The 27,303-nt window shown below is 41.9% G+C and overlaps 1 protein-coding gene across 5 annotated transcripts in view; it reads right to left on the bottom strand.

Moving 5' to 3' along the window:
* The window catches only part of Micu1 (mitochondrial calcium uptake 1), a 135,984-nt gene that overhangs the window by 88,807 nt on the left and 19,874 nt on the right, over positions 1-27,303 (bottom strand). For 3 of the 5 annotated variants that reach the window (XM_041656150.1, XM_041656148.1, XM_041656149.1), the window contains exons 3-6: positions 22,006-22,180; positions 18,326-18,488; positions 8,255-8,298; positions 2,902-2,913 (exon numbers count right to left, since the gene is read on the bottom strand). In XM_041656150.1, the coding sequence (XP_041512084.1) occupies positions 2,902-2,913; positions 8,255-8,298; positions 18,326-18,488; positions 22,006-22,180 (394 nt within the window). The remainder of the gene's footprint in view (positions 1-2,901; positions 2,914-8,254; positions 8,299-18,325; positions 18,489-22,005; positions 22,181-27,303) is intronic. The other 2 variants (XM_041656153.1, XM_041656152.1) reach the window with 1 other exon arrangement.

Genomic DNA, 27,303 nt, shown 5'->3' on the forward strand with positions numbered 1-27,303 from the left:
TCGCATGAGACGACTCAGGTTTGGACAAGTGAACTAAGTGCCCCAGTTAACCGGATCGACTGTATTCTCACTCCATAGCCCATACCACGAGCCACTGTACTTCATATGCTATGAACAGCACAGGGGCACGCAGGTGCCGTGTTTACAGTTTCTGAAAATGTTACTGAGGGCTGGAGACTTGGAGTTCACTATTGTGGAGCATTAACTGCGGGGCTTAGCGGTCCCAGCTAACCTGAGGGAAAGGTGAGCCAGAGAGTAAGTGGGATTTACTGAGGCACATGTGTGCTTCATTCATTTTCATGCATCACGTCAACACTAAAATGTTCTACACCCTTAAAGCTTTCTATTCTCAAAGAGCTCCCTGCTCTACAACCACAGGGCATCAGCAGGTATTCAGAACAAGGCGAGAGCCTGCGTCTCCAGATGGCGGACGCTTGAGCTGCTCTCCTAGAATCGTACAATTGTGGCCTTCAAAATGCTCGTATCTAAGTGATATGGAAAAGGACGGTCTAGAACAAAGTCCTTCACGGCAGAGTGGACTGAAAGTTGTTCTGCGGTGACAAAGCCAAGAATGAGGCGTTGTCACAAATGTAATGGCCAGTTATGTTTATGCTTCAAACAAACCACGGCACATCGAATGGGTTCGGTTGATCTCAAATTTGAAACACAGTATAACCTAAAATAAAAATGTATCTAAAGATGAAGTAATAGGAATCTGAATATTTGAGGCAAGCAAATAAGTGACATCCTTTTGGGGGCTCTTAATGATTATATATATATATATATATATATATATATATATATATACATATAATCATTTCTTTGGTCAACCTGAATAACCAAAACACGTGGTGGAACTCGAGAGACTGGAAAGAGACCTGGCTACTCCACGTCAGTACAGTAAATGTCTGGCGTCATTAGTAAGCTGGCCTAAAGAACGGTGCACTAAGCCAGCAGGCCTCTGGGGCTGGCCTTTCCACAGGCAGTAGGAACAGCATGCACAGAACAGATCCTGCAGAGAGATAAGCCAGGGTTCATATTCTCTAATGAAGGACTGCTGCTTGCTTGGGAAGCTTAAAAGGTATGTACTGGTGTCGCCAAAACAAGTGCTGTTTCTAGAAACTAATATGAACAATTCCCTCACCATCTATAACAGAGTTTATGTTCAATATAAATTTACAAGGTATTCTGAAGGATGCAGTAAAAGCTGTTTTAAAAATATTTAACATCTCAAATTTTAATGAAACAGTTTCTATACACTACATTCAGCTACTGATTCCAGAAACCCATAAAAGGTTTGGAAAGCAGAAAAATGCAGGCTGCTTCCAAATTTAAGAGCTTTCCTTGCACAGAGGCCATGGTGTTAATCTCCATACGATTCTGATTTCAGTACATGGGCTCCTGAAGCAAGTGGATAATGGTTGATTTCCAACCTCGGATCAACCGAAAATAGTACTCTGAGTACTGAACGCCTACAGTGGTTGAGCGCTCAGGGCTGTAGATTCTGGAGACTTTCTGTACTTAGTAATTCCCATCTCCTCAGTCTTCGCTGAAAGCGTCTCTTTGGAAGGCAGGTCTCTTTAAAAACGCACAATTATTAATGAGGAGCGAGGGACTTTGAGCTGCCCCTCACCATTTGTCCTTCCACAATGAGAGCCACAGACAAGACATTCTTATGCAACTGACCATCAACGGTGGGAGGGCTTAAGGCCCAAATCCCAGGCTTGTTCATGGTAGGCATGTGTTCTACCACCACGAGCATAGCCCTCTTTTCCTCTGGCTAGCTCTTGTTTCTACCTTAGCTATTCTGAAACAAAATCACCAGAATTTGAAGCATTGAAATGGGCTTATCAATTAGTTATTTTGATGAAATTTGAAGTATTGCTTGTTTCAGAATACAGTTAGCTCCACAGTTATCTACGAAAGATAACATATTCCACCAATAATACGGTGAATGGTCAGTTTGGAGAACTACTAAAACACACGCCATGAAGAGGCGCACAGGGAAAGGCACTGTAAGGAGTACCCTGTGCTCTTCATTAATCATATCACCAGTTCTTTCAAATCAAGGGATGCTACTATTTAAGCTGAATTTATATTTTTATTCCAGCTAACCATCAAAAAATGCAAGAGCAATTTTAAGTGAATAAAATCTAACAATTTACACTCTCTAGTTAAAGAGTGTCAGCATCTGAAGATCCGCTTAAAAAGTACGTGTTCTGAGTGTCCATGGACTCTCTATGCCTGCATAGTCTTTCCACGTGTTCATTTATCCCAGGTTACACTCATCGCCTGGCTCAAAAGGACAAAATAAGGAAATCTAAATTACGCCACCAATTTCCTCTTAAGCCATTTTATTGAGCAAGGAGCAACAGGCACCTCCTCATTTTCATTTTTAAACTGTCTTTCATTTTTCTTTTTTTTTTTTTTTTTTTTGGTTTTTCGAGACAGGGTTTCTCTGTGGTTTTGGAGCCTGTCCTGGAACTAGCTCTTGTAGACCAGGCTGGTCTCGAACTCACAGAGATCCGCCTGCCTCTGCCTCCCGAGTGCTGGGATTAAAGGCGTGCGCCACCACCGCCCGATAGAGTAGGAAAAAACCAACCCAAACAATACTAATATTTAAATGTCCAATTCATTAAAATCTGATGTCGTGCAATGACTACAACTAAGTTTCTCGCCCTGTTGTGTTAACAGCTACTGATAAAACTTCTTTGAATTATGCTGGGCTCTGTATTCTCGAGGCCTGCACAGTGGTCGAATTGTCATATTAGAGATGAAGCAGTAACTGAAAGTGACTGGAACGGAACCGTGGGGGGGCATGCACTGAACCTTTGCCTCTGAAGCATTAGTATGGATTCCAGAGCAGTGAGTGATTGAAAGCACATGCGGCTGAGTCAGTACCTGCCAGAACTCCTGATCAGAAGATGAGAGAAAGAAAAAAACAGATTGACATTGATTATATGAACAAAACCCCCCAAATCAAACATATATATATATATATCACAAAACACAACATAGGAAGGAACAATTAAAACCTGCAATAATGATCACTGAAAACCTGGAAATAAAGGAATGAAGAACATACACAAATGGCCTAGACACTATCCATAAGGCATACATAAAACAAAGATCTACAACGTGACCTCCTAGCTCCATAGCACACAGCCACAGGTCAGCGGCACACTCTACACAGAGAACACACGAATCATTATGTCTTTAAGGAAGGGGCACGAAGACTCCATGTCTTCCCTGGGTCTGTCAAAGCATTTCTGGAATGAAGGCTTCCTATTGAGATGCCTTACAATTTTAGCGACATGTTTTTTTCAACTTCATGCCAAATCGCTTGCTTTGCCATTCACCCCAACACATAAACAACCAGACCTGGATAAGTGCAGAGCATCAGTAACTGTGCAGGGGAGCAGTTCAGAACGGACGGAACATGCACCCCTTTATGTTCCGCTGAATCGGGGCTGTCCTTGTGTAATGAAGAGCGCCATCATGTCCATGGCTGCCATCTGAGGGAGCAGTTGAGGTTACCTAACTTATCCTGGTCCTGGCTCCACTCCAGATATCAAGTGATTTAAAGAAACCTTTTTTTTTTTTTTAATGTAAGTAAACCTCACTGGGTGTGAAATAAATTTTGACCTAAACTTACCATCATTTAGAAACCAAGCTCAGTATCATTGCAAAAGTTCTTGAGTGAAAAACAGGTGCTATAAGCAATGTATGAGCCCGCAGTGGGGACTGATGAGGCAGAGGGGTGGGAGAAACCCCTGTGAATGAAGAGCCCAGATCTCCCTGGGGGTAAATGGAGAACCTATATAAAACGATACAAAGACAGCATAGGAGACTTTTCCAGACGACTGAACTGAGAAGAGAACAATTACATGCAGGAAAGATAACAGACACATTAGCAGGGAGTCCTTCTGTAGGGGAACACGCTCATAACCATGCAGAAAGCTACGAGCGGGCAGAGTCGCTTTCCCACTGTCCCAGTTCTCTGATAAAGTAGGAGAGGAGTGGTTACAGCGTCTTTAACCGTCAACTGTGCGGCAGAGCCATATCTGAAGGATGACGTGATAATCTGAAGTCAACACCCTGTTCTGTTACACACCATGTTACACTACAGCAGACAACGAATGGGGCTGCATTTCTGGCCCCAGTCCAGCGTGTCTTAGATCATCCACCGACCACTCACACATGGGTGTCCAATGAGGGAATGGACGGCACAGAAATAAATGCCTTGGGAAATGAGGAGATCACACGCCAGAGCTAGGATTCCTTAGTATTACTATGATTATCATTATTATTGTTTTAGTGATACTGTGTGGAAAAATAACTGAAGTTAATTTGTAAGAGAAAAATGAAAAATTATTTTGAAACTACGGAGTAGGAAAGAAGATGGGAAAATAAAATGGAAAAGTTTAGCAAGTGTCAAGGAATTAACTTTTGTCAGGGATCGAACTGAGAGCCCCGCCCGGGTTGGAGTCTGTGCTCTACCGTGCTATACTGCTAGCTCAAAGGCCTTCCGGAAATGCTGACTCAGCACCTGAGTTTGTTCTAACAGTTTAATTACAAGCTGAACTTTGGCTTCATAAAAAAGGTTATCAGGTTATCATCATAACCAGCGCTATTCAAATGGTGCTCCATCTGACCCAGTGAATCATCACAGTGAAGAAAAAACTTTCTGGTTTTGTTCAAAACAGAAACAACATTTTACTTAAAAGGCCTGCTCACAGCCAGCAGAGACCAAGTTTCCTGCCATGCCGATAATGAACTAAACCTCTGAACTGGAAGCCAGCCCCAACTGAGTGTTTTCTTTTATTATAAGAACTTTGGGGCTGAGGTAGCAGTTTAGTGGTAGAGCATATGGAGGCTCTGGGTTCAATCCCCATCATAAATGAGAAAGACAGACAGACAGGGGAGAGGAATGAGGCATGGACGATGAACAGGCCGTTTCAACAGGAACATGTTGCTGCGCTCGCAAACAGGGTAAGAACATAATCATCTTTGGAAGCCCAGGGTGACATCAAAGCTTGGAGCCAGCATGTCAGCGTGGATGCAGGCCTGCTAAGGAAATAACCACATCTACACCATGCAGTTCTCCACTTCAATGTCTAACGAAAATGTGGCGGTGTCTGATTGCCAGGGCGCTGCTTAGCACAGTCATGGGATAGAAAATACAGAGCACAATTTCTTATTCACATTGCCAAGAAAAAGGAGCAAGACAGAATGGGGAACAAAGATTAGAAACCACTTGAAATAAGTCAGACCAACAAGAGATAGCTACTAAGATCAGGTATTTGACACTGCTGTAAAATAAGACTCCACTTAGAAATAAACACTTTGTTTTATAGGGCAATTACCAGATGCTAAAAACATCAAATGAAAATTAAATTTTTTAATAAAAAGTAATGTATAGTACATGAAATGACTATATTAACGAATCATAGGGGAATACATGCATATTAAAAGGGGTGCATTTAAATATGACATATTTCTATATGCTATATTATATTTCTAATAGTACCAATAGTTATTAATTACTTAATTTTTAAAGGAATTTTTTACATTTATTGTGTGTGTGTGTGTGGTTCATATGTCCATGTGTAGGGTGGTGTGCGTGGTTCATATGTCCATGTGTAGGATGGTGTGCTTTTGTGTATGTGTGTGGTTCATATGTCCATGTGTAGGGTGGTGTGCTCGTGTGTGTGTGTGTGTGTATGTATGGTTCATACGCCCATGTGTAGGGTGGTGTGTGTGTGTGTATGTGGTTCATATGCCCATGTGTAGGGTGGTGTGTGTGTGTGTATGTGGTTCATATGTCCATGTGTAGGGTGGTATGCTCGTGTGTGTGTGTGTGTGTGTATGTATGGTTCATATGTCCATGTGTAGGGTAGTGTATGTGTGTGTGTGTGTGGTTCATATGTCCATGTGTAGGGTGGTGTGCTTGTGGAGGTCAGAACACAGCCTGCAGGACTCAGTTCTCTTTCCATCAAGTGGATACTGGGAAGAGACACCAAGCTATGAGCTTGCTGTCAAGCACCCTTAATGACTGAAACAAGCTATTTACAAAATGACTAGAAAGGGCAGAGCACATCTCAGCTGCTGGTGCACTTGTGTTAGATATCCAATACTGCGAAAGGGTTTTTGGTTTTTGAAATGTATCATTAGACAAAATCTGAAGTCATCAAAGACTTGATGCTTTCAAAACTTTCAATCTTAGTCTGAGCATTAAAAATATCACTTGTCTATAAAACATGCTCTCCAAGCAACATTAGCTAGAGACGTTCTATACTCGAGACTCTATAGACAGCTTTGAAAGGCAATATGTGTCTTTGAAAGGGTCAGTGTCTTCTGTGCCTTTTCTCCAAAGACAAAAGCTAGTATTCTTGCACTCGGGAGGCAGAGGCAGGCAGATGTCTGTGAGTCTGACGACAGTATGGTCTACAGAGTGAGTTCCAGGACAGGTAGGGCTGTTATACAGAGAAACCTTGCCTCGAAAAAAACCCAACCAATCAACCAAACCAAACAAAACCAAAAAGAGCTAGTATTCTTAAAGAGCTAGTGATCACTAACAAAGTAGAAAGAGCTCTAGAAAAAGACTCCCACTGAAACGTGAAGTCTGCTTAATCAAATTCAGCTTCATTGACGATCAGTTGAAGTAGGGACACCTCATTCACTTCTTATCAGGGATGTGCAGTAATCAAACAGTACAGTAAAACTACCCTGCTATTTGCCAGTATCAAATGGGTCATTCTTTCCCGGTTTGCATATAAAGGGGTCTATAAAATTTATATAAAAATTAAAAGTGCCAAGGAAATATTGTTTTATATTTGTCCTGGCTTTTCCTGACATAAACCTTAACATACAATTCAGTAAGAAAGTAATCAAATAAGCTAATGTTTGTTAGTAGTCAAATCATAGACTTTATTAAATGCTAAATTACCAGGTTTTTTTGCGCTTTTGTTTTTTGTTTCCTTAAAGAAGCTAAGACACAGACAGACACAGATAGACATAGACATAGACAGACAGATATACACATACATAGACAGACACACAGAGACAGAGAACTACCTATTTAAAAAGTAAAGTGAATTTCTCTAGAACATTTCCTCTTTCAGAACCTGTTCCCTGGAGCCAACACAACTCCAGCCAAGGCTACGGAAGAAGGGGGCATAGAGACGGCTAAGAATCAGAAGAGCAGGAAGTCTGCTGTGAGGTTGTGTCTCCTAGAAATGGTGGGGAAGTTACACCCATGGTACCTCGACGACATGGCTGCCTAAACAAGACGTGAACATTGACCACACCAATAGACATGAAGAAATCTCATAGGGTTCTACCCCTAGACAAAGAACTAGAGAGGAAGATTTAGCCGTCCTACAAGGGTGAGCCCCTTAATTGGTTATCCAGTTCCAAGTGGTCAGCTCTAAAATCATCTACATACAAGCAACTCTAAACAGATTCAGCAGATTGTATTTATATATCTATGCATTTATACATACATGTAACAATAACAGAGAAAGAAGCCTGGTACATAGGAGGGGTTGGAGGGAGGGAAGGGAGACGGAAAATGATATAATTATATTCTAATTAAAAATATTTTTAAATATTGCTGTCATTTTGAACCTGTGTAAACTTTTCTTTTTTCATTTTAAAGAATTTATCCTGAAAGGAAAAAACTATGTTTAGATGGTAGTTTTATGAGATACTAAAATTGAAAGTTTCCCTTTCAATACCTAAGATAATGTAGTATAATGTGATTTCTTCATCAGGTACAGAGAATTGAAAGAGCAACATAAACATGCAGATTGGGAGAAATCTTTATAACTGTTGCAAAAGCACTTTAGAGATCTTTATGGTTTTATAGTTAGGGTTACTGCTATAAGCGGTCAGACGGTCCAGTCAGGCAGGTGTCCATATGAAGTGTGAATGTCGTACTGGGAGCGCATTTACCTTTATGACAGCTTTGGTGCTAATATTCGTAAGTCAGCAAACACTGAATTCAGTCTGAATATAAGAGTAGGCAAACCATGAGTTACCTTACGTGGAAAAACATTGAAACAGACCAACCAACGCAGAGAACACCTGCTTGATTCCCTGTGTGGAATCTCCCAGAGACGCAGGCCTCTGTGCCTGAACACGCTTCTGTCAGTCGCTAAACAGGAATTCTAGGATCTGTCACACATGATTCTAGAGGAACTTGAAAACCTTCTTAGTAAAAATTAGGACATCTGGGTGTCAGTTTGCTTACCTTTCCATCAAAGCGCTTTATTATATACTGGTCCAGGCCCAAGTCTGAAAAAGAGAGGAAAAGTAGTAATAATTAGTTTCTGATCATCATAACTCACCAGAAATATACGACAGCTCTCATTTTGGTTTTTTTGTTTGTTTGTTTTAAGACAGGGTTTCTCTGTATAGCCCTGGCTGTCCTGGAACTCGCTCTGTAGACCAGGCTGGCCTCAAACTCACAGAGATCCACCTGCCTCTGTGTCCCGAGTGCTGGGATTAACAGTGTGAGCCACCACTAACCTGCTCGGTTTTGTTTTAAATAATTCAATTAAATACACTAGGTGGCTTACTACAATATTCATCCAAAGCCATGTGGGAATGATTATTTTGACCCATTTTCACACAAATGCTGGCAGACAGATACCAACTCTGTTCTTACACATCAGAACGGCAAGGAGCTTGCGTGACAGGTACGTGTGCCAATGTATGCACTAGTCTCAAGTCCTTACACTAGCTCACGAACATGGTACCAGCACTGGAAGCTTCGTTTTGCATCTCTGCTTCTAACAATTTGATGACTTGTGAGTGACTGTTCTCCAGGCCAAACAACTACCATCTTGGGAGTCTGCTGCACTGTCAGCAGAGGGTCACCCCAGCGGGGCTTGCTGACTGTCTGTCCCCCCATGGAGTACAGTAGTAGGAGGTGGTCACCTGTGGCTCCAGCTTCCCTACCACCTGTTATGGTCAACTCGGCCTTAATTCCACATGGCCTCCTGGAGGGGCTAGAGTATACAGGCCAGGGGAGACCGGAAAGCAGCTCCAGCTAGGCGGCTGGGAAAGCCCTCATCTCTACTAGGAAACACTTTCCAGTGTGGCCTGCTGGGGAGGGGCACCTACACCTCTGTAAATAAGCTCTCACTTCTGCTCTAAGTAAGCCTGGAAAACTCATAAACAAGAGTGAATTACAGCAGAATTGTGCCTTGGTTCGTCACTAGAACCTTAGGAGGAGGGGCAGACACTGCTTACAGCTCCCTCTGAGAAGGAGTCTTAGCAATGATTACATGTTCTCCTGAATGAAAGTGGCTTCTAGAACCAAACCCTGAACAAATAAGGCCATTGACTACAACAAACAAACAAAATGAACAGATAATCAGAAAAGATAGGAAAATTTGAAAACAATTCGAATTTAAACCATCACTGTATTCAAAATGGCATTATTCAAAAAGAAAGAACAAACTTCTGTAATAAAAGCACTGAAGCCAGCAATGTGCACATCTGTAATGGGTACTGCTCCATTTCCAGAGCTCATGGCCCTTCCCCAGCTATCCATGTGGTTCAAAGCCAGCCTGGGCTACATGAGACAACTCCCCTCAACACACACACACACACTCTCAAAAGCAAAGCAAGCAAGAGATCAAACAAACTTACAAACACAAAGAACAGAGAGAGCAAGGCAGAGTTATGGACAACTAAAACTGTTAATTCCCCTTTACAATTTCCGATAAAAAGAGACCACACACACACATACAATACACACACACACACACACACACACACACACACATACACAAGTGGAGGCTACAGAAAAACAGACGTAACCCAAGGGTGTTAACATCATCGCAGGACCATTTCCTTTTCACGAGCATGGAGGGAACAGTGCAGAAAATCTTAAGCTAACCCTTTTCCAGAATGGGACTGCGATAACTAAAAGACCTTTTCAAAGAGTGCTTGCAGTGATTTTAATAAATAAAGCTTGCCTGAGGATCAGAGTGCAAAGCTAAGCCACTAGAGGCCAGGGAGTGGTGGCTCACACCTTTAATCCCAGGACTCAGGAGACAGAGACAGTTGGATCTCTGTGAGTTCAAGGCCACCCTGCGCTACACAAGATCTTGTCTAGAAACAGATCCTTTAGTCCCAGTGTTTGGGAGCCACGCACCTTTAATTCCAGCCCTAGGGAGGTGGAGACAAGAGATATGGCTGGGAAGAGAGGGGAATATAAAGGCAGGAACTCACTGGAATGTGGAGCCTGAGGTTTGGTGGAGACCCTGCAGTCTAGGCAGTCTGAGGATCACTCCTTTGGTCTGAGCATTGGTAGAGGGAAAAGGTCTCTCTAGTGGTGTCCTGCTCTGCTTCTCTGATCTTCAGCTTGAACCCCTCTATATGTCTCTGGGTGTTATTATTCGTGTTACAATTCTCAGCAGGATGAATCTGAATCTGTCTACCTTCAGTGTCTGTCTTTCTGCTTGTGAACTTCACAGCGCCAAGGATAAGGAATCCCTATACCCCACAGGCTTCCAAGAAGTAAGAGCTCCCTCTCTTAGGAAGGAAGAAGCATATGTCTTAAGTCATAGACAAAGAAGATCGTCCTTACTAACTGGAGCGGCAGTGACCCGGAGAAAGGTCACGAGAGCAGTGTGCAATGTGCAGACTGCGAATAGCCTCCTTTACAAAGAAGAACAAGTGGGATGCATTTCTGCAATACACTTCATGGACTGTAATTAAAATAGCATCATTTTCCATAGAAATCAGAAGAAAAAAAACCTGTTTTAAATTATGTAATTATGTAATTGTCTATCAACTTCATAATCTATTGATGAACATTAATTTTCTACTGATCTATAAATTACTTATTATTTTAGTTTCAGAAATGAGGGAATTAAGACCTGCAAGTATTGAATAATTTGTGTAAGATCAACTTCCTTGCCCTCATCTTCATATACTTTGATCTATCACTTAATGTCTTTTGATGGCGAGTCTATCTGTCCCTAAATCATCCATAGCTCTTAGAAACGGACCTTAACTCTCCTGACTCATACTGTCTGCCTTGGCAACTTTGTTATAGAGTTAAGATATCCAGCAGCCCTCCCCACACACAAAAAAAGAAAAAAAGAAAAATATCCAACTACTAAAAAAATAGCAAAAAACCAAAAAACCTTTGAGGCAGCTGGTTCAAGTTGTTCAAGTGTTGAAATAAAAGGACTCCAATTCTGTATTTCCTTTTTAGTGAAAGTGCCCTTAAAGGCAAAAGGCAAGGGGGCTGGAGAGATGGTTCAGTGGTTAAGATCAATGACTGCTCTTCTAGAGGTCCCAGGTTCAATCCCCAGCACCCACATGGTAGCTCACAACTCTCTGTAACTTCAGTTCTAGGGGAACAGAACCCCTCACACAGACATACATGCACACAAAACACCAATGCAAATAAAATAAAATAAATCAAATCTTTTTAAAAATTTTATTTATTTTGATTTTATGTAACTGATATTTTGAATGTGTGCCAGGTACCCTGGAACTAGAGTTACAGACAGTTGTGAGCCGCCATGTGGGTGCTGGGAATTGAATCCAGGGTTCTCTGGAAGAACAGTCAGTAATCTTAACAATTGAGACATATCTCCAGCCCCAAAATAAAATAAATCTTAAAAAAGTAAGTAGAAATAAAGACGATGCTGGGCAGTCCTGGCACACCTTTATTCCCAGCATTCAGGAGGCAGAGGCAGGCGGATCTCTGTGAGTTCGAGGCCAGCCTGGTCTACAAGAGCTAGTTCCAGGACAGGAACCAAAAGCTACGGAGAAACCCTGTCTCAAAAAATCCAAAAAAAAAAAAAAATATCCCTGTGACGGAGGGACATCACCATCTTGTCTTAAATTCTTCACGTGAACAGTTTGAGGTGGAGCTTTCTATACAGAGAGAGATGAGACCACAGCATAAAGTGGTCTTATAGCAGTAAGCTATCTATTCCACCTGAAGCACAAATTTAAATTCTCACAGTACAGTCTGAGAAACATGTACAATTCCCATGACAATCACTAAATATGCTCAAAGAAATATAGTCAAGACACACACACAAAAATGCTTAAGAAACAGTAGAAATACTTAATCCAAAAAGCAGTCAGGAAAAAGAATGTGTGTGTGTGTGTGTGTGTGTGTGTGTGTGTGTGTAACTCTAAACCTAATCTAATGATAAGCTCTTAAAGAAGACACAAACAGTGGGCCCACTTGATGGTCTATGTCCTTTACCAAGGCATTATGCCTTCTTCGGTTCCAATCTTTTCTTCTGACACCTGCTTAGGCAACTAACTTTGAGAGGCCCAGCCATGCTAGTACGAAGACCCCCAGTTCATAAGAACACAGAGCAGCCGGTCAGTGATCATGCCACCTCTGCTGAGACATGCAATCTTACCCATCTCAGTGCTCAAAGGCCAGACTATTAAAGTGTACTATCACAAGTAGCCATTTAATAAATTCGAATGTGGACAAACTTCGAGGGCTTCCACAATGAGACAAAGTCCATTTTCTGGGTTCACACAAGATACCTTTACTGTAGAATATAAAATTTCAATATTTCAAATTTTTATAAAACATCTAGAATGCTGGGGGTTTTAGCATAATCTTAAATGTTACAGCTTGTCTGTACTTTAGTCAGAGTTTGGATAATAATCTAGTTTATCTTCTATGAGACTTCACAGACTTTAATCATTTACTTCTTGGCCTTTCCTAAGTGCTAATCTTTTTATAATCAGAGTTTCAGATTTCAGCATATCTCATGCATATTTAGTTAGCCTTGGGCGTAGGTCTGATACTTTTGAATTGGTATGCCAAGTTCATGAGAAATATGAAGCTAAAGGAAGGTGTGGTGGCACAGGCTTATAGTCGCGGAGCTGGGAGGTAGAGATGGCTAGTCTAACTCTTCAGGCTCCAGGTTAAAACACAAGGTGGATGGAGCAAAGTTGACTTTTAGTCTCTATATGCACACACGCACATATGTGCACACAAATATACTCACACGTGTGCACATACACACATAAATACACACAAAGGAAAAAATGATGATGCTTAATAAATCTAGGCCACAAAGGCTATCAGATATCTAAACAATATTTTTAAAATTAAAAAAATTAAGATTATAATTTAACACCACATTTCTCCCTTCCTTTCTTTCCTCCAAACTTTCTCATACACCTCTCTTTATTCCCCTTCAAATTCATGGCTGATTTTTTTCACTAATTGTTATTCTACATAAATATGCATGTAATGCATATACATATATATTCCTGAATATATATGTGTGTATATACATATTTCTAAATAATCTGTTCGGTCCGTATAATGTTACTCATCTGTTGTTTTCAGGCCTGACCTTCTGTCACTGGACAACCAGTTGGTGCCCTCTTCCCTGGCGAGGGCCACCTCTCCTGCTCCCAGCATTCCTCAGTTGCCCAGAGTTCTTTATGGAGGGTGGAGGCCATGCGGGCTTTTCCCCATCCAGTTTGGTGTGCTCATTGGTGTCAACCTTTAAGCTCAGTACTATTTCTGAGTAATTACAAACTCATCAGTTACGTCTATAACCATAACAGACCTTCCAAACTGACTTCAATGTCTACCACTTTTCTACTTAAATCAGTCTCACCAAAGGCTTTGAGGTCCTTCATATCAGCAGGTTAATCTAATCGCAACAATAGTAATTCTTACTGCATGTCATTACATCATTCAGTCCTGACAAGTTCACAGAAGGGGCAGTTTGGCAAGTGACAGCATTTGGGCCATATCTAGCCAACTCACTGTGCTTTTGTTTTTCTTTTTATTTTTCCTTAGAGCCCCAGAGATAAGAGTAGAACTTACTACTTTGCCTTTTGACCTGCTAAGTCTTAAATATTTACTATTTGGTCTTTAAAAACAAACTTTGCTCTAACTCAAATCTAGGCTACAGAGTGAGTCCCTGTCCTTACGGCAAACTAAAAATAAAAAATAAAAAAAAAATGGCTCTTCCCTGTACAGCAGCCTATTACGGCTCTAAGTGTCTCCAAAAGTGAGCACTCTTTAGAAAGTGCTTAGATTTCTGGACACGACACACTAATCTTGTGAAGATACACACAGGCAGGAAGCCCACGTTTAACTCCCACACACGTTCCATACCGATGGCTAGCACACTTTCTGTCTTGTAAGATTTCTAGTCTTCAGGTTTCTAGCCCAGAGGCGCATGGTCTGTTACAGCTACTCCAGCCTGCTCGCCCAGCTCCCAAACTGCAATACAGGAAAGAGTGTGCTACGCCCATAAAGCTTCTTATGAACACTGAAATCTGAATTGCACAAAATTCTCAACTGCTATAAAATAGACTTGTGGTCCTCCTCCACTTTTGAAAATGTATAAGTTGTTCTCTGTTCATGGGGCATAAAGAATCAGGGAGTCAGCTGCAGTTGATCTATTCTAGAGGAAACAATACGGCAGGGGATTGAAAATAAAAGCAGACAGAGTGGAACCCTGCAAGTAATAAATAAATAAACACAGAACACAATAAGTATATGGAGGAAAACAGTACTACAAAATGTATTTAAAATACCTGATCAAGTATAAAGTTATGTGTCACTAAAAGTGTTTTTTACAGGCAAGAATATCCTTAAAATGGTGCAGGGCTATCCTCGAGGGGTGGGGACTCCAGGATACCTGGAACATACACTGAGACCTGCTTCTCCATTCACGCCTTTATTCTCCTGTGTAGAGGAAACCACAGGATAAAAAATGAACCAGGCTGATACACTAGAAAGGTAACAGAGACCCTTTGTGCTACAGGGTACGCTGTGCTCTGCCCCAAAGTCCTTTGTTTCCATGGACCTTTACCCCTACCCCATGCTTCTGGTTACCCACATCATCAAATGGCTATGAGAAATGTTTCTGTTTGGTTTTGGATTTTGGTTTTTCAGGATAGGGTTTCTCTGTGTAGGTCTAGCTGTCCTAGAACTCACTTTTGTAGCCCTGGCTGACCTTGAACTCACAGAGATCCTCCTGAGTTCTGGGATTCAAGGTGTGCATCACCACACCTGGAGAGAAATGGTTTTTACTACAACAGTGAGAATCATTCCACACCCACAGCCTGAAGCAGCCCCCAAGTCATTGTACTTATATCCAGGGATGGAGAGGACACATTAACTTCACAGAGGCTGTTGAGGTGTTCAAGGAGCACAGGATGTTTCTTCCCTTTAAATATTCTGCACATTTAACTATGCATACTCTCTATACACACATTTTTGATATTTAGTACAGAAGTATTCTTATTCACCTTCTCACTCTGAAACTCATCAGCTCATTTCAGAATTCTCTAATTTGAAGGCTTGAAGTAGTTTGTGCTTCGTGATTATTTTAAAAGTTCTAACACTGAAACTCAGAGATTTAGGTCTGCTGGGTGTCCTGGGATATAGTACGTGTGAAGCCATGACAAAACTACGGTGAACTAGGAGTGGCTGGCTGGAGACCAACCGACTGAAGACGAAAAGTTAAACTCTAGAAATCTACCACCTTACTCTTCTTCGTTCTACCCCACACAGAAACAGCATATTTTATTTTGCTGTATCTACATTCTTGCTAATGAATTCTTGCAAATGAGCAAATGAAAATGCTAGATTTTATTTTGATGTATCAGAAACTTCCCTCATGATTCTCCAAAGAAAAGCACTTATTCGCTATTCTGACTTCCCATGGACATGAGAAGGGAGCTTGTGTACGGCCTGCTCACTCACTATTCAGCATATGTAGGGTATTTTCCAGTAATTTAAGGGAGGCAGGGATGCAGGACAGAGGCGAGTGCCTGCACTGCATGCAGTTCCCACCACCGTAAAAACAAATAAACAAACAGCAATGTGCTGCAAAGTTAAATGCCAGACTATACAAAGACAACTGGAAAATATAATTGTTTTCAAAGGAATAAGGATAATACTCCCTAAGTGAGGAAATGGTCTTCAGCGGCCCATCTTAAAGTATTGGTTCATTCTCATCGTCACACGGAAAGCAAAGTCCATTCTTCAAAGCTACTGACAGAAATGAGATTGCTATCTGGACAGTTATCGCCTTGCAGGCATAAATGCTATGCTATCATAGAAAACTGGGACAATCTCTCCAAGCATCTTTCTTGTGAGTACAGCCTGCTCTACTGTCTCCGCCCCGCCCCCCCTCCCCCAACACAAAACAAGGTGCTGAAGCAAGTTTGAAAGGATCTAAATCTTGGGCTGGACCACCCAGTGGTTAAAGTACTGGTCACTAAGCCTGGACACAAGAGCTTGATACCTAGGACCCACACGGTGGAAGGAGAGAACTAACTCCCTGAAGTTCTCCTTTGATATGTATAGTTCCATTAAATATATATTTAAAAAGGACCTACTTTGAAAGTGCAATGCAATTAATAAAAAGGTTGGTGTATCTTATAAAATTTGGGCTGGAGAGATGGCTCAGCAGTTAGAGCACTGGCTGTTCTTCCAGAGGTTCTGAGTTCAATTCCCAGCAACCACATGGTGGCTCACTATCTGTAGTGAGGTCTGGTGCCCTCTTCTGGCCTGAAAGCATACATGCAGAATAATTTTTTAAATAAAATAAAATTCTTTGAGGGCAGAAAGCAACTCAATACTTCTTGAATGAATATATACGAAGTCTACGAAACATAAAGGAACATTTGAGGAAGAATAAAATACATCCTGATGTCAACATTCACAGTTATTAGGATAGTGTCCTTCCCTAGAATTTTGTGTGTTTTCTACATAGATGAAACACAGAGAACCAAGAAACACATTAAACATCACAGATAGATAACCAGTAAAATGCAAGAGAGAAATTCTGCAACACAAGTGACCTGCATTCTTCCACAGCTGCCTTGTTCAAGCTTCCTAAAAGATGTGGGGTCAGTGTGGAAGAATGGAGGTGAAACAGATGGAAAAGAAACCCCAAACGAAGGCATGCTCTCAGCTGCTCTCCACACTAGACAGCCAGGGCGCTCTTCTTAGCCTATCCGGGAAGCCACAGTTCACGCAGCAGAACTGGCCACTCAACAGAGTGGAGGAGGATGTATGAGTTGGGCATCAAACACATTTTCGTCTCATATGCATCCTATACACACAGCCCACTGACATTTTTAGACGACATGTTTTGTGCACTGGTGTTCTGACTGCAATCCACAAGCAGACACACAGGGAATTAGCCACTTGTAATGCCACACTGACATTCCACACATTTCAGATTTTGGAGCATTTTGGCTTACAGATCATAGATTCAGAGTGTTCAACCTATATTGGTTTATAGATCTTCCTGGGGTTTTTAACTTCTTTGTGTGGCTTTGCTGTCTCATGTCCTTTCACGTCAATATAAAGTGTGTAGGAGAGGTCTACTAGCAACAAGCTACCAAAGCTTCAGTTATCAGGAAATGTCTTAACTGCTCTTTTGGGAACAGGCATTGCCCACATGCCATCCACCGCAGGCGACCTACCTGGGCATACCTAGGGATGGTTACTGTCCAGTTCTTTTGCTCCTGTTAATGGATTAAATTCTCTGGTTTGTTAGAATGGCTGTGTAACTTCTTGTTCAAATCGGGTATTTTTACTATACCGTGGAAAAAAGAAATCAGACTCTCTCTTCTCTGGGGTTCGGCTGCTTTTAAAAGACTACAGTCATCAGACCTTCAGTGACTTTCCCAAAGCATTTGTAAGAAAATTCCATGCTTTGTCACGTCCTCCTGCAGTTCCTGCTCTAGTCCCTTAAATGCTGGAGCCAGTGAGCATGGAAAGATGCTGAGTAAGTCAAAATGTACAGCGCAAGCATTTTGAGAATAAAGTCTGCACTGGCCACCTCTTTTGCTCCTGCCCAAGCAGTAAACCACACCGAGATCAGGCTACTGTCCCATGGCTACTGCTGGGCAGGAAAGTAGAGCGCAGCAGGCAGAAACGCACAGGGCTGGCACCACGTCTAGCAGGCTCACTGTGTACTAGGCGCTCCCCTGTCTGAGTGCTGATGACACTATGGATCACAACGGTATTGAGGCTTGTCTTGGGGGAGATGGGAGGAGTCTACTCAATCATTTCCTCACAGTATTTCCTAAAAGCATCCCTAACTATTTACCTTGATGCTGTTTCTTTCCACACAGAGTTTATCTCAGCTTGTTCCTCTCAACAAGACTTCTACACTGGACTGTAGAAGCTGAGCACAATTCGAAGCATCTAACAGTCAAACGGTGATTTGAATTGCTGTGTGGATCCATAAATGTTAGGACGCCCAGAGAAGGAAGCAAAGCGGCGGTAACAAACAAGCGGCCCCAGCCTGCCCCCACACTAGCACCTTACGTTCGGGTTGCTTTTCATTTGGGGTTATGGATCGCACGAAGTCCTGGGGCGTCATAAACACTTCTGCTTCTCCAGGCTCGTTGATTACTTTCAAGGTGGCAAAATATCGGAAGATTTTGTCTGGTGTGGAGTAGGCTCGGATCCTATTCTCGTATTCCATCACCTAAAATGAGAAAGTTAGAGAATGTTGCTACGTTAAGCTATGCTCAAGTTCGCCGATTCTCATCTTACTTTTGGGAGAAGCTGATCATTTCTCTGTAGCTGGACTTTTTTTTTTTTTAAATAAATATAATGAAGCTCAATTTAAAATTTCTTTCTTGCAAGATATCATTCACACCCTAGTTGAAGCAAGGTTTACAGAATTTGTTTAGAGTTCCTTTTTTTTTTTAAAAAAATAGTAATTTCCTAGTTACTGAAAACTAGCAAAATTTTAAAATGCCACTAAAAGAATTCCAAAGGCCTTAATAATGGAATTGCTGCATACAGTAGCCTATGGGCTCTTAAATATTAACTTTTAAAAAGGGATTCACTTTCTGAGGAATTTCTTGAATACAAAGAGAAAACAGACTTGAACTGTCATAGGTTTGGTGATTAGCAGCCCTGATAAGGCAAAATACATGAAGTGATAACATGGAAAGATAAAACTGTGTTATCCTGGAAGCTCAGTTCTTCACAGGTCTGAAGCTCTTTAGATAGATTATTAGGCACAGCCTTCACAGGCTGCGTACCTGGAAGTGACAGAGGGCAGTGCACAGAAGTCTGAGTAAAAGCGACAATCAAGCATGGCCACATTTATCTGTAAGTTTGTCACATTACTATGAGCTCACATGCCTGAGTCCAGAGCACACAAAATACTATATCAATTACATGGGTTTTAGTGAAAAATGTCTCTACTGCTTGGATTGTATTTTATTATTATTATTTTAAGACAGGGTCTCAAGGCTGTCAGCTGGACTCAGACTTGCTCTGTAGGTGAGGAAGACACTGAACTCTGGTCCTCTTGCCTCCGAATGCAAGCGTTACAGTGTTAGGTACCACAGTCAGTACTTTTCAAAGCTCTAGGGGTCAGACCCACAGCTGCAGGAAAGCTAGGCAAGTACCCTACCAAGTGAGTTACATCCCAAATCCCATACCTTAGTTTTATATGCTGAGGTAGCCATTAATAAATAGTATCTTATAAAAATGTATCAACGTAATAAAGCTTAAGAACTCATTAGTTCCGTGTCTATAAAGCAGGTAATCCATATGTTAACACAGCACTCATTGTGTCTGTTAACCTGAGCAGACGCTGTGAGGTCCCTGAAGCTGTCTAGCCATGGCCTTAGTTCTAGCACCAAATGTGGTTTTAGCCGCCGACGATGAACTGCCAATTTATAACATGACAGGAATTCAAGGAGAACTTGCATTAAAATCTGAGATTTTAGGGAGCTGGAGAGATGGCGCTGAGGTTAAGAGCACTGGGTACTCTGCAGACGACTGGGGTCAATTCCCAGTTCCCACGAGGTGGCTTCCACTCTCCATAACTCTAGTTCCAGGGGATCTGATGCCTTCTTCTGGCCTCTGAGGTTGGTGCATGAACATGGTACACAGACATCCATTTCAGGCGAACATGCACACATAAATCTTAAAAAGTCTCAAATCTGAGACTTCACAGAAGATTAAAGACTGAGCTCATGGCAAACACAGCAAGAACTATTCAACCTCCGTACAGCCTTGAGGCTTGGCTACAGGTCTTAGACCAAAGGCATCACACCTTAGACTATGCCTATTGGCTGGCAGTAGTGGCTACGGAGGAAATAACCTTTCTGTAGCCATTTGTATTGCTTGTACCCTCTTTAAAGACAGGGAAGAGAGAGAAGGAGAGAGCAGAGAGCACGTTTTGGAATGTTTAGGGCAAGAGGCTTTTGTGAACTAAAAGGTTAAACCAACATATCCAAGGCAGAAAGATAAGATCATAAAAGTCAGGAGTTCTAAACCTGGACTCTTGCTAAACTTATTAAATTATGTTACAGAACACTATTCATTTGAACACAATCTGAATATTATCATTCTGCTATAATATTTTTGTTTGTTTTTTTCTTTGAGGCAGTGTCACAGTGTGTATCCCTGGTCAGTCTTGAACTCACTGATCTGCCTGCCTCTGTCTCTTGAGTGCTAAGATAAGTGCCCACATCCCCACTCAGCTGCTGCAGTGTTAATATAAATCAATGGCTCTGTATGGCTATAAAGTTTTATTCTGAAAAGTTAGGTTCAGCAAAGTAACAGATTCAGTAAAATCCCCACATTGGTAGCAGTTAGCATATACATATTAATAGCATTTAGTATGTGTACATTGGTAGCATTTAGTATGTACATATTAATAACATTTAGTATGTGCACATTGGTAGCATTTACTATGTACATATTAATAGCATTTAGTATGTGCACATTGATAGCATTTAGTATTTCTAACTTAGCATCATATCCTGGAGATTGTTCCATATCAACTCCCACTTCCTTTTAGTGTCTTAGTGTCTTGCCAGATCTCACGTACAGTCTTTATCCATGGCTTCACTTCTGCTATAGCTATTCACTTATGATGTCTGGATTTTGTTTAACTTATTTTCCTACAGAACAAAATGTATCTGTGGGGGGCAACAGATGGGTTAGATTCTTTGTGTGTATTTTATTTTTGTCTCTTTTTTTTCCAATGGTCCTCCTGCTTCCACCTCCTGAATGTTAGGGATGTATATATGCCACCATGCCCCAGTACAAATAGATTTTTGTAATAATTAGTTCCTCTCATATTTTGGAATGTATAGAAAATTCAGCAGTATTTTAAAAATCCAGTTTAGCAGAAAACTACCTAGACTTTGCATTTTTCAGTTTGGCAAGGCAAGCCCCGAGCTTTGGGCTGAGGACAGCGCCTCCCTAGGGACAGCGTAGATCATTGTCTGTCACTGTAATGGGTCCTGCTGGCCATCTGGTTACTTGTCGGTTTGTGGCGTTAGACCCAGTTGTCTTCAGGGTTAACCTCTGTGGAGGTGATGATGGCACATGTCTTGCTGTGGATCACATGTCCCAGCCTGGCCTTCCCTTGAAGCGGCCTTAGGGAAACCCTATCTTAGTCACAAGACAGGCAGAGGGCCACTGGCTCAGTGGTGGCTGAGTGGTGTTCTTCCCCTGAGACAGGAGAGTTTTAACCCCACTCAGGACAGCGGCCTCTTAGTGGGGACGTCCCTTTACTGGCAGAGGTTTAGCTAGCTGAGGCACCTGGATGGAAAACCTCCAACCTGGGGAGCTGCCTGCAGGCTGCACAGTGAGCTCCAGGTTCCCAGCACTTGTGAGCTGTCTCCCATGCTGGGGTGGGTTTGGGTGACACAGCTGTCTGTGAGTCATTTCTGCTCCTGTAAGTACCCCTCTCATTCATGTGTGCATACATGCGGGGGTGTGGTGTGTGCATATGCATGTGCGTGCGTGCGTGTGTGTGTGTGTGTGTGTGTGTGTGTGTGTCTGTGTGTGTCTGTCTGTCATAGCTCTGTCACATAACACTTCCCACTCCCAGGGCACCTTTGGCTACAACAGTTAAGAGATGAAGACTCAGGACGCCTGTGACCCATCAGAAACAGACGATAGAACCGGACAGTACGACTCCCCTTTAGGACACAGTTCTGATTCCCTAGCAAAACTCTGCTCCATACTTTTCTATCTCTGAATCCAGAACGCTTCTTTTTCTTCTCTTCCGGGTAAGGCTCGGCCCCGGCATCCGCAGCCTTTCCTTCGTGGCAGGAGATTTCCCCTTCATCTTTAGTCCTTCCTTTATCACCTGCGTCAGCCTTTTTGTTGTTGACGCAAGGCGGAGACTCCGCATGAGCCCTGGGGATACAAAAGAGAAGCCTCGATCAACCATGGAGATCCGTCATAGTAGCAAATATTCACAAACACAGTTTAGCGGAGCAGCAATCACACCCGTCCACAGTATTGCATGAAGAACTTCCTAAAATACCTGGAAGTACTCAGCAATCCCCTCTTCCGTGTTACACACACATAGGAAGCAAGAGCAGCAGCTTGCTAAGTGAGATAAGCTAGGCACAGAAGGGACAAATACTATATAACTGCATTTCCATGAGTTACCAAAACTAGTTAAGTCATAGAGCAGAATGAAGAATGTGGCATTATTATTTAATGGGTGAAATTTCAGGTTGTAAAGGTAAAAAAGTTCTGAAGATGGACAGTTGATGGACCTGAAAATTGCTTTTCAATGGGTATGTCATTTTATTTTTTTTTTTTTTTTTATTTATTTATTTATTTATTTATTATGTATACAATATTCTTTCAGCGTGTATGCCTGAAGGCCAGAAGAGGGCACCAGACCTCATTACAGATGGTTGTGAGCCACCATGTGGTTGCTGGGAATTGAACTCAGGACCTTTGGAAGAGCAGGCAATGCTCTTAACTGCTGAGCCATCTCTCCAGCCCCCTATTTTTTTCTTTTCAGTGGGAATACCGTGCTTTAGTTTCCTTTGCGATTTGATTTTTATGTGTATGAGTGTTTTTGCCCGTGTGTCTGTGCATCATGTGTGTGCAGTGCCAGCAGAGGTCAGAAGAGGGCACTGGGTCCCCTGGGACTGGAGTTGGAGAGCTGCTGGAAGGTACTGAGAACTGAACCTGGGCCCAGGGCCTCTGGAAAAGAAGCCAGTACTCCTAACTTCTGTGCCATCTCTCCAGCTCCAGAAATATCATCTTGTTCTTACTTTTCAGTGGGCATATAACTTATTTCATTTTCCCTTTTAATTGGTATGCCATTTCATTCCTACTCTTCAATGAGTTTAATATTTCACTTTTATTTTTCAGTGGGTACCATTCCATTCTTTTTCCTAAGTGTCCCACTTCATTCTTACAAAATGAAGTTCTGGAGCCCTGTTTCACAATGAGAATATATTTAATATGACTAAAATATATTTTTAAATGGTTAAGATGAAAAATGTTATGTGCTGTTTACTGCAATAAAAATAGATACAGAATAAAGAATATGAAATAAAATTTCTCTCTCTCTCTCTCTCTCTGTGTGTGTGTATGTGTCTGCGCGCGCGGGGGCGCACATGTAGTGGGAGGAAGAGAACTAATTCTAGCAAGTTGTCCTCTGACACACATGCACACACACACACGCACACATGCATGCACAGCTCTCTGAGAGTCTCATACGTTGTAGATAGGATATTCTACCAACCCTTACATGTGCTCCTATGCCCCCCTCACTACTGTCAACCCCCCACCAGAAGCTCCTTTCCTACATTCACGTCTGTTTGTTTTGGTTTGGGATCTACTGAGTTTAATTAAGCAGGGCCATCTGTGTGGTCTTGAGCTTAGAGCCATCCACAGAGGCTGGCGGGCTACCAGTTAGTATATAACTGAAGACAATGGCTGCCACTTTCTTTTTTGCTTGTTTTTTTTTTTTTTTTTTTTTTTTTTTTTTTTTTTTTTTAAGACACAGTGTCTCTACAAAATTCTGGTAGTGTTGGAACATGAGTTGTACACCAGGCTTGCCTCAAACTCAGAGAGATTCACCTGCCTCTGTCTCCCAAGCACTGGGATTAAAGACATACATTGCCAAGTCCAGCCCTGCCCCTTTCTTTAAAATTTAAAGCAAAAGTAACTAGTAATAACAAAATTCCCTGGGGTGTGTGTACACATACAGGCATGGAATGTATAACGCAATAATACCAAGAGCTAGAGGAGGAAAACTAAAATGTGTCATTGCATATATGGTGTTCTTACATATATGGTGAGACACAGAACACTACCTAAAGGTAGCTTACGACAGAACTAACCTAAAGGTAGGTTACGACAAACACAGGACGTTTGACATAAAGTCCAGAGCAGAGCTTGACAAACTATGACCCATAGGTCAAATTGAGCCTCTTACCTGTTTCTGTAAAGTCCTCTACTTAAGAATGGTTTCTACATTTTTAAATGGTTGAAAGGAATAAAACAATAATATTCTGTGATACACAAAAATTATATGGAACTCAAGTTTCCATAGCCATCAAGTTCTGCTAGTGCGGCTGGTTCAAAACAACAGCAACAGAGGCTTAGCATACCCTGCTGCCAGCTAGTTAGCCCCTTAGGGAATGCCGGCCAGTCCTGCTTTTAGAGCAGGCACAAAGAGGGCAGGTAGAAGGAGAAAGGGAGAAACAGAGAAAGAGCAGAGCAGGGCACCTGCCTAGCATGCGGGTGGACTTGGGCTTGATGTCTGGAGCCATTCCCCAAACCAACACACAGGGCATGCATACAAGGAAATAGCACATTGGACACCATTAATACCTACAGTTAATACATGTCAATGAGAAATAGGAAAATGAAATGGAGAGCTGTCTTATAGGTTGCTGTCAGAGACAAAATCAACCATAAAACTAAGTGAATGGGAGGGGGCATGGAGGTGTACGTCTATAATCAGAGCACCAAGGGGGAAGGGAAGCTAAGATAGATGGGTCTGAGCCGGATGGCAGCCTAGGTTACAAATTCTAAGCCAGACTGGGCTCTACAGAGAGACTCTTTTCAAAAACAAAACAAAACCCCCTTGATTATTTCTTACAGTACAGTGGATTAAGCCATAGATAAACAAAAAACAAACAAAAAGTATGGAAAAAATTCACTGAATATTTTTAAGTATTAACAATAGTCTTCCAAGTAACTAATTAGAATAAAGACTAAACAATAAGAAAAATGAAATATGAGCTCAGTGAAAACAATATATTAAAAACGTGAGACACAGCTAAAGCACTGCATGAAGATGGTATTAAATTTCTGTATGGGTAAAAAATAGAAATACCAAGTAATGATATAAAACTTTAACTTAAAGTAAGTATGAGAAAAAGAACAAGAGGGAGATAATAAGGAACATAAATGTGCAATCAAGAAAAATGAATGACTGTGAAAGTTGGCTCACCGCATCATGATGAGAGAGAGACGAAAGAACAGGTTTAAACACCACATGCTCTCTGGAGCATTAAAACCTTCGTTTGGGATCAGAGAGATGGCTCCATGGTTAGGAGCGGGGGCTGCTCTTGCAGAGGCCCCAGATTAAGTTCCCAGCACCCACGTGGTGGTGCACACATACAGGTAAGCAAACACTCATATGCACAGGATAAAAATAAACAGGCAAATAAATAAATCTAAAAAGCAAAGGCACAGGGTACTGAAAGCAAACACGCAGCTAAGGAACGAAGCATCATGTCCTGGCAACTGACGCAACAACTGAAGACTGGAACAACTGAGGGCAGGGCTGGGAGAGTAACTCAGCACTTGCCTAGCATGCACGAAGCCCTGGGTTCGAGTCCTAGCATCACCATAAAATGAAACAAATCCCCTGCCTCACCCCAGTCACAAAAATTAACCTACGAGCAGCCCTAAAGCTCTAAAACTCTAAAACTCAGAGCACAGAGAACATACAGTAGGGGATGAACAAAATTTTCCCCAATAAGAAACAAACTCCTTTAATCTATAAAACAATACCAACAAACTGGGCTTTTTCAAAATGAAGTTTGTGTTCTCTGAGAGACACTATGAAAAAGGTGCAGAAGTGCACCACTCGGTGACAATATTTACAATAAGGACATGTCTGCCCAAGTCTTGTGGCCAGAAAAAACTTTTAGCACTCAAAAAAAAAAAAAAGCCAATTTGGGTTTGGAGAGATGGCTGAGGGTTAAGAGTATGCATTAAATTCAGGTCCCAGCACTTATGTCCGGGACTCAGAAGCACCTGTAGCCCTGGCTTCAGGGGCTCCAATGCCCTCTTCTGGCCTCTGCAAGTACCCTCACACACGTGCACATACCTACACAGATATACACAGGGCACACTTAAATAGAAACCTTTTCAAAGTAATTTAATTTTTACTGATAATTTGAATACACAATCCACAAAGGAGGCCAAAGAAATGACAATAATTCTGGGAAGAAGCTTGGCAACATCAGCGGCTGGAGAAGCAGAAGGCAAAGCACGATGAAGCGCCTGGCTAGGAACGTGCTGCCTAGGACAGTACAGAATAGGTGGAACAGGATCACCGCTCAGCCAGGCCACAGTGGTGCACCGCCAAGAGCCCAGTGGGAAACTATTTGTGTTTTATTTTGCTTCAAATATCTATCTATCTATCTATCTATCTATCTATCACTTTATTACTGTTGTTTTAGGTGTAGGGTGGTGCACATCTAAGTGATTGTGTGGAGGTCAGGGGGCAATTCTTGGGAATCAGTTCTCTCCTCCCAGGGATCAAACTCAGGTCATCTTATTTGGTGACAGAAGCCCTCGCCCTCTGAGCCGCCCTGGCTGGGCAGTTTTGAATCAAGTTTCTATTTTCCAAGCAAATATATTTCTAGGTGTTTACAGCCAAAGGAAAGACAAGACGGTTTTATCAGTGAGAGCGGACAATTAGAAAGAAGCCCCCCGAGAAGAGGAAACACAGCTTCATATACAGCCATGTGAAAGAGTACTACTGGATTGCACAGGACTCCAACCCCTGATGCAGAAGCACACATTTCAGAAGCTGTGCTCTGTGAGAGAAGACATCCAGATGGGCACTGGGCTCACTCTGCCTCTCTTTGCTTTAAAGACAGGCTGCTCTCAAACCTTCAGTGCTCCGGTCTCTGTATCCCCAGGGCTGTGCCTTGAGGCTCTCCCAACACACAGCCTCCAAGAAATACATTCTTTATGGTTTCCCCCTTAGGTTAAAATTCAGAAATACAAAGCAGCGGTGATAGAAGTCAGCTCAGGAGTTGCTTGGAATTGTGGGTAATGTGAGACTACCGTGGAAGAAGCCTGGGAGGACATTATAGGTTGGTAGAAATGCTCTATTTCTTGATTTGGGGGTGGTCACACAGCGGTATACATTTGTTAATAATCATGTTTCACATAATATGTTTAAAATGGGTAGACTTTATTACATATTTATTCAATAGAATTAATTTTAAAATGTACTGTTTTTGAAAGCCACGCATAATGAT

This window comes from Microtus oregoni, unplaced genomic scaffold (genome assembly GCF_018167655.1).
Source record: "Microtus oregoni isolate MIOR12 unplaced genomic scaffold, Mior012 000007F_ref0000211, whole genome shotgun sequence".
NCBI lineage: Eukaryota > Metazoa > Chordata > Mammalia > Rodentia > Cricetidae > Microtus > Microtus oregoni.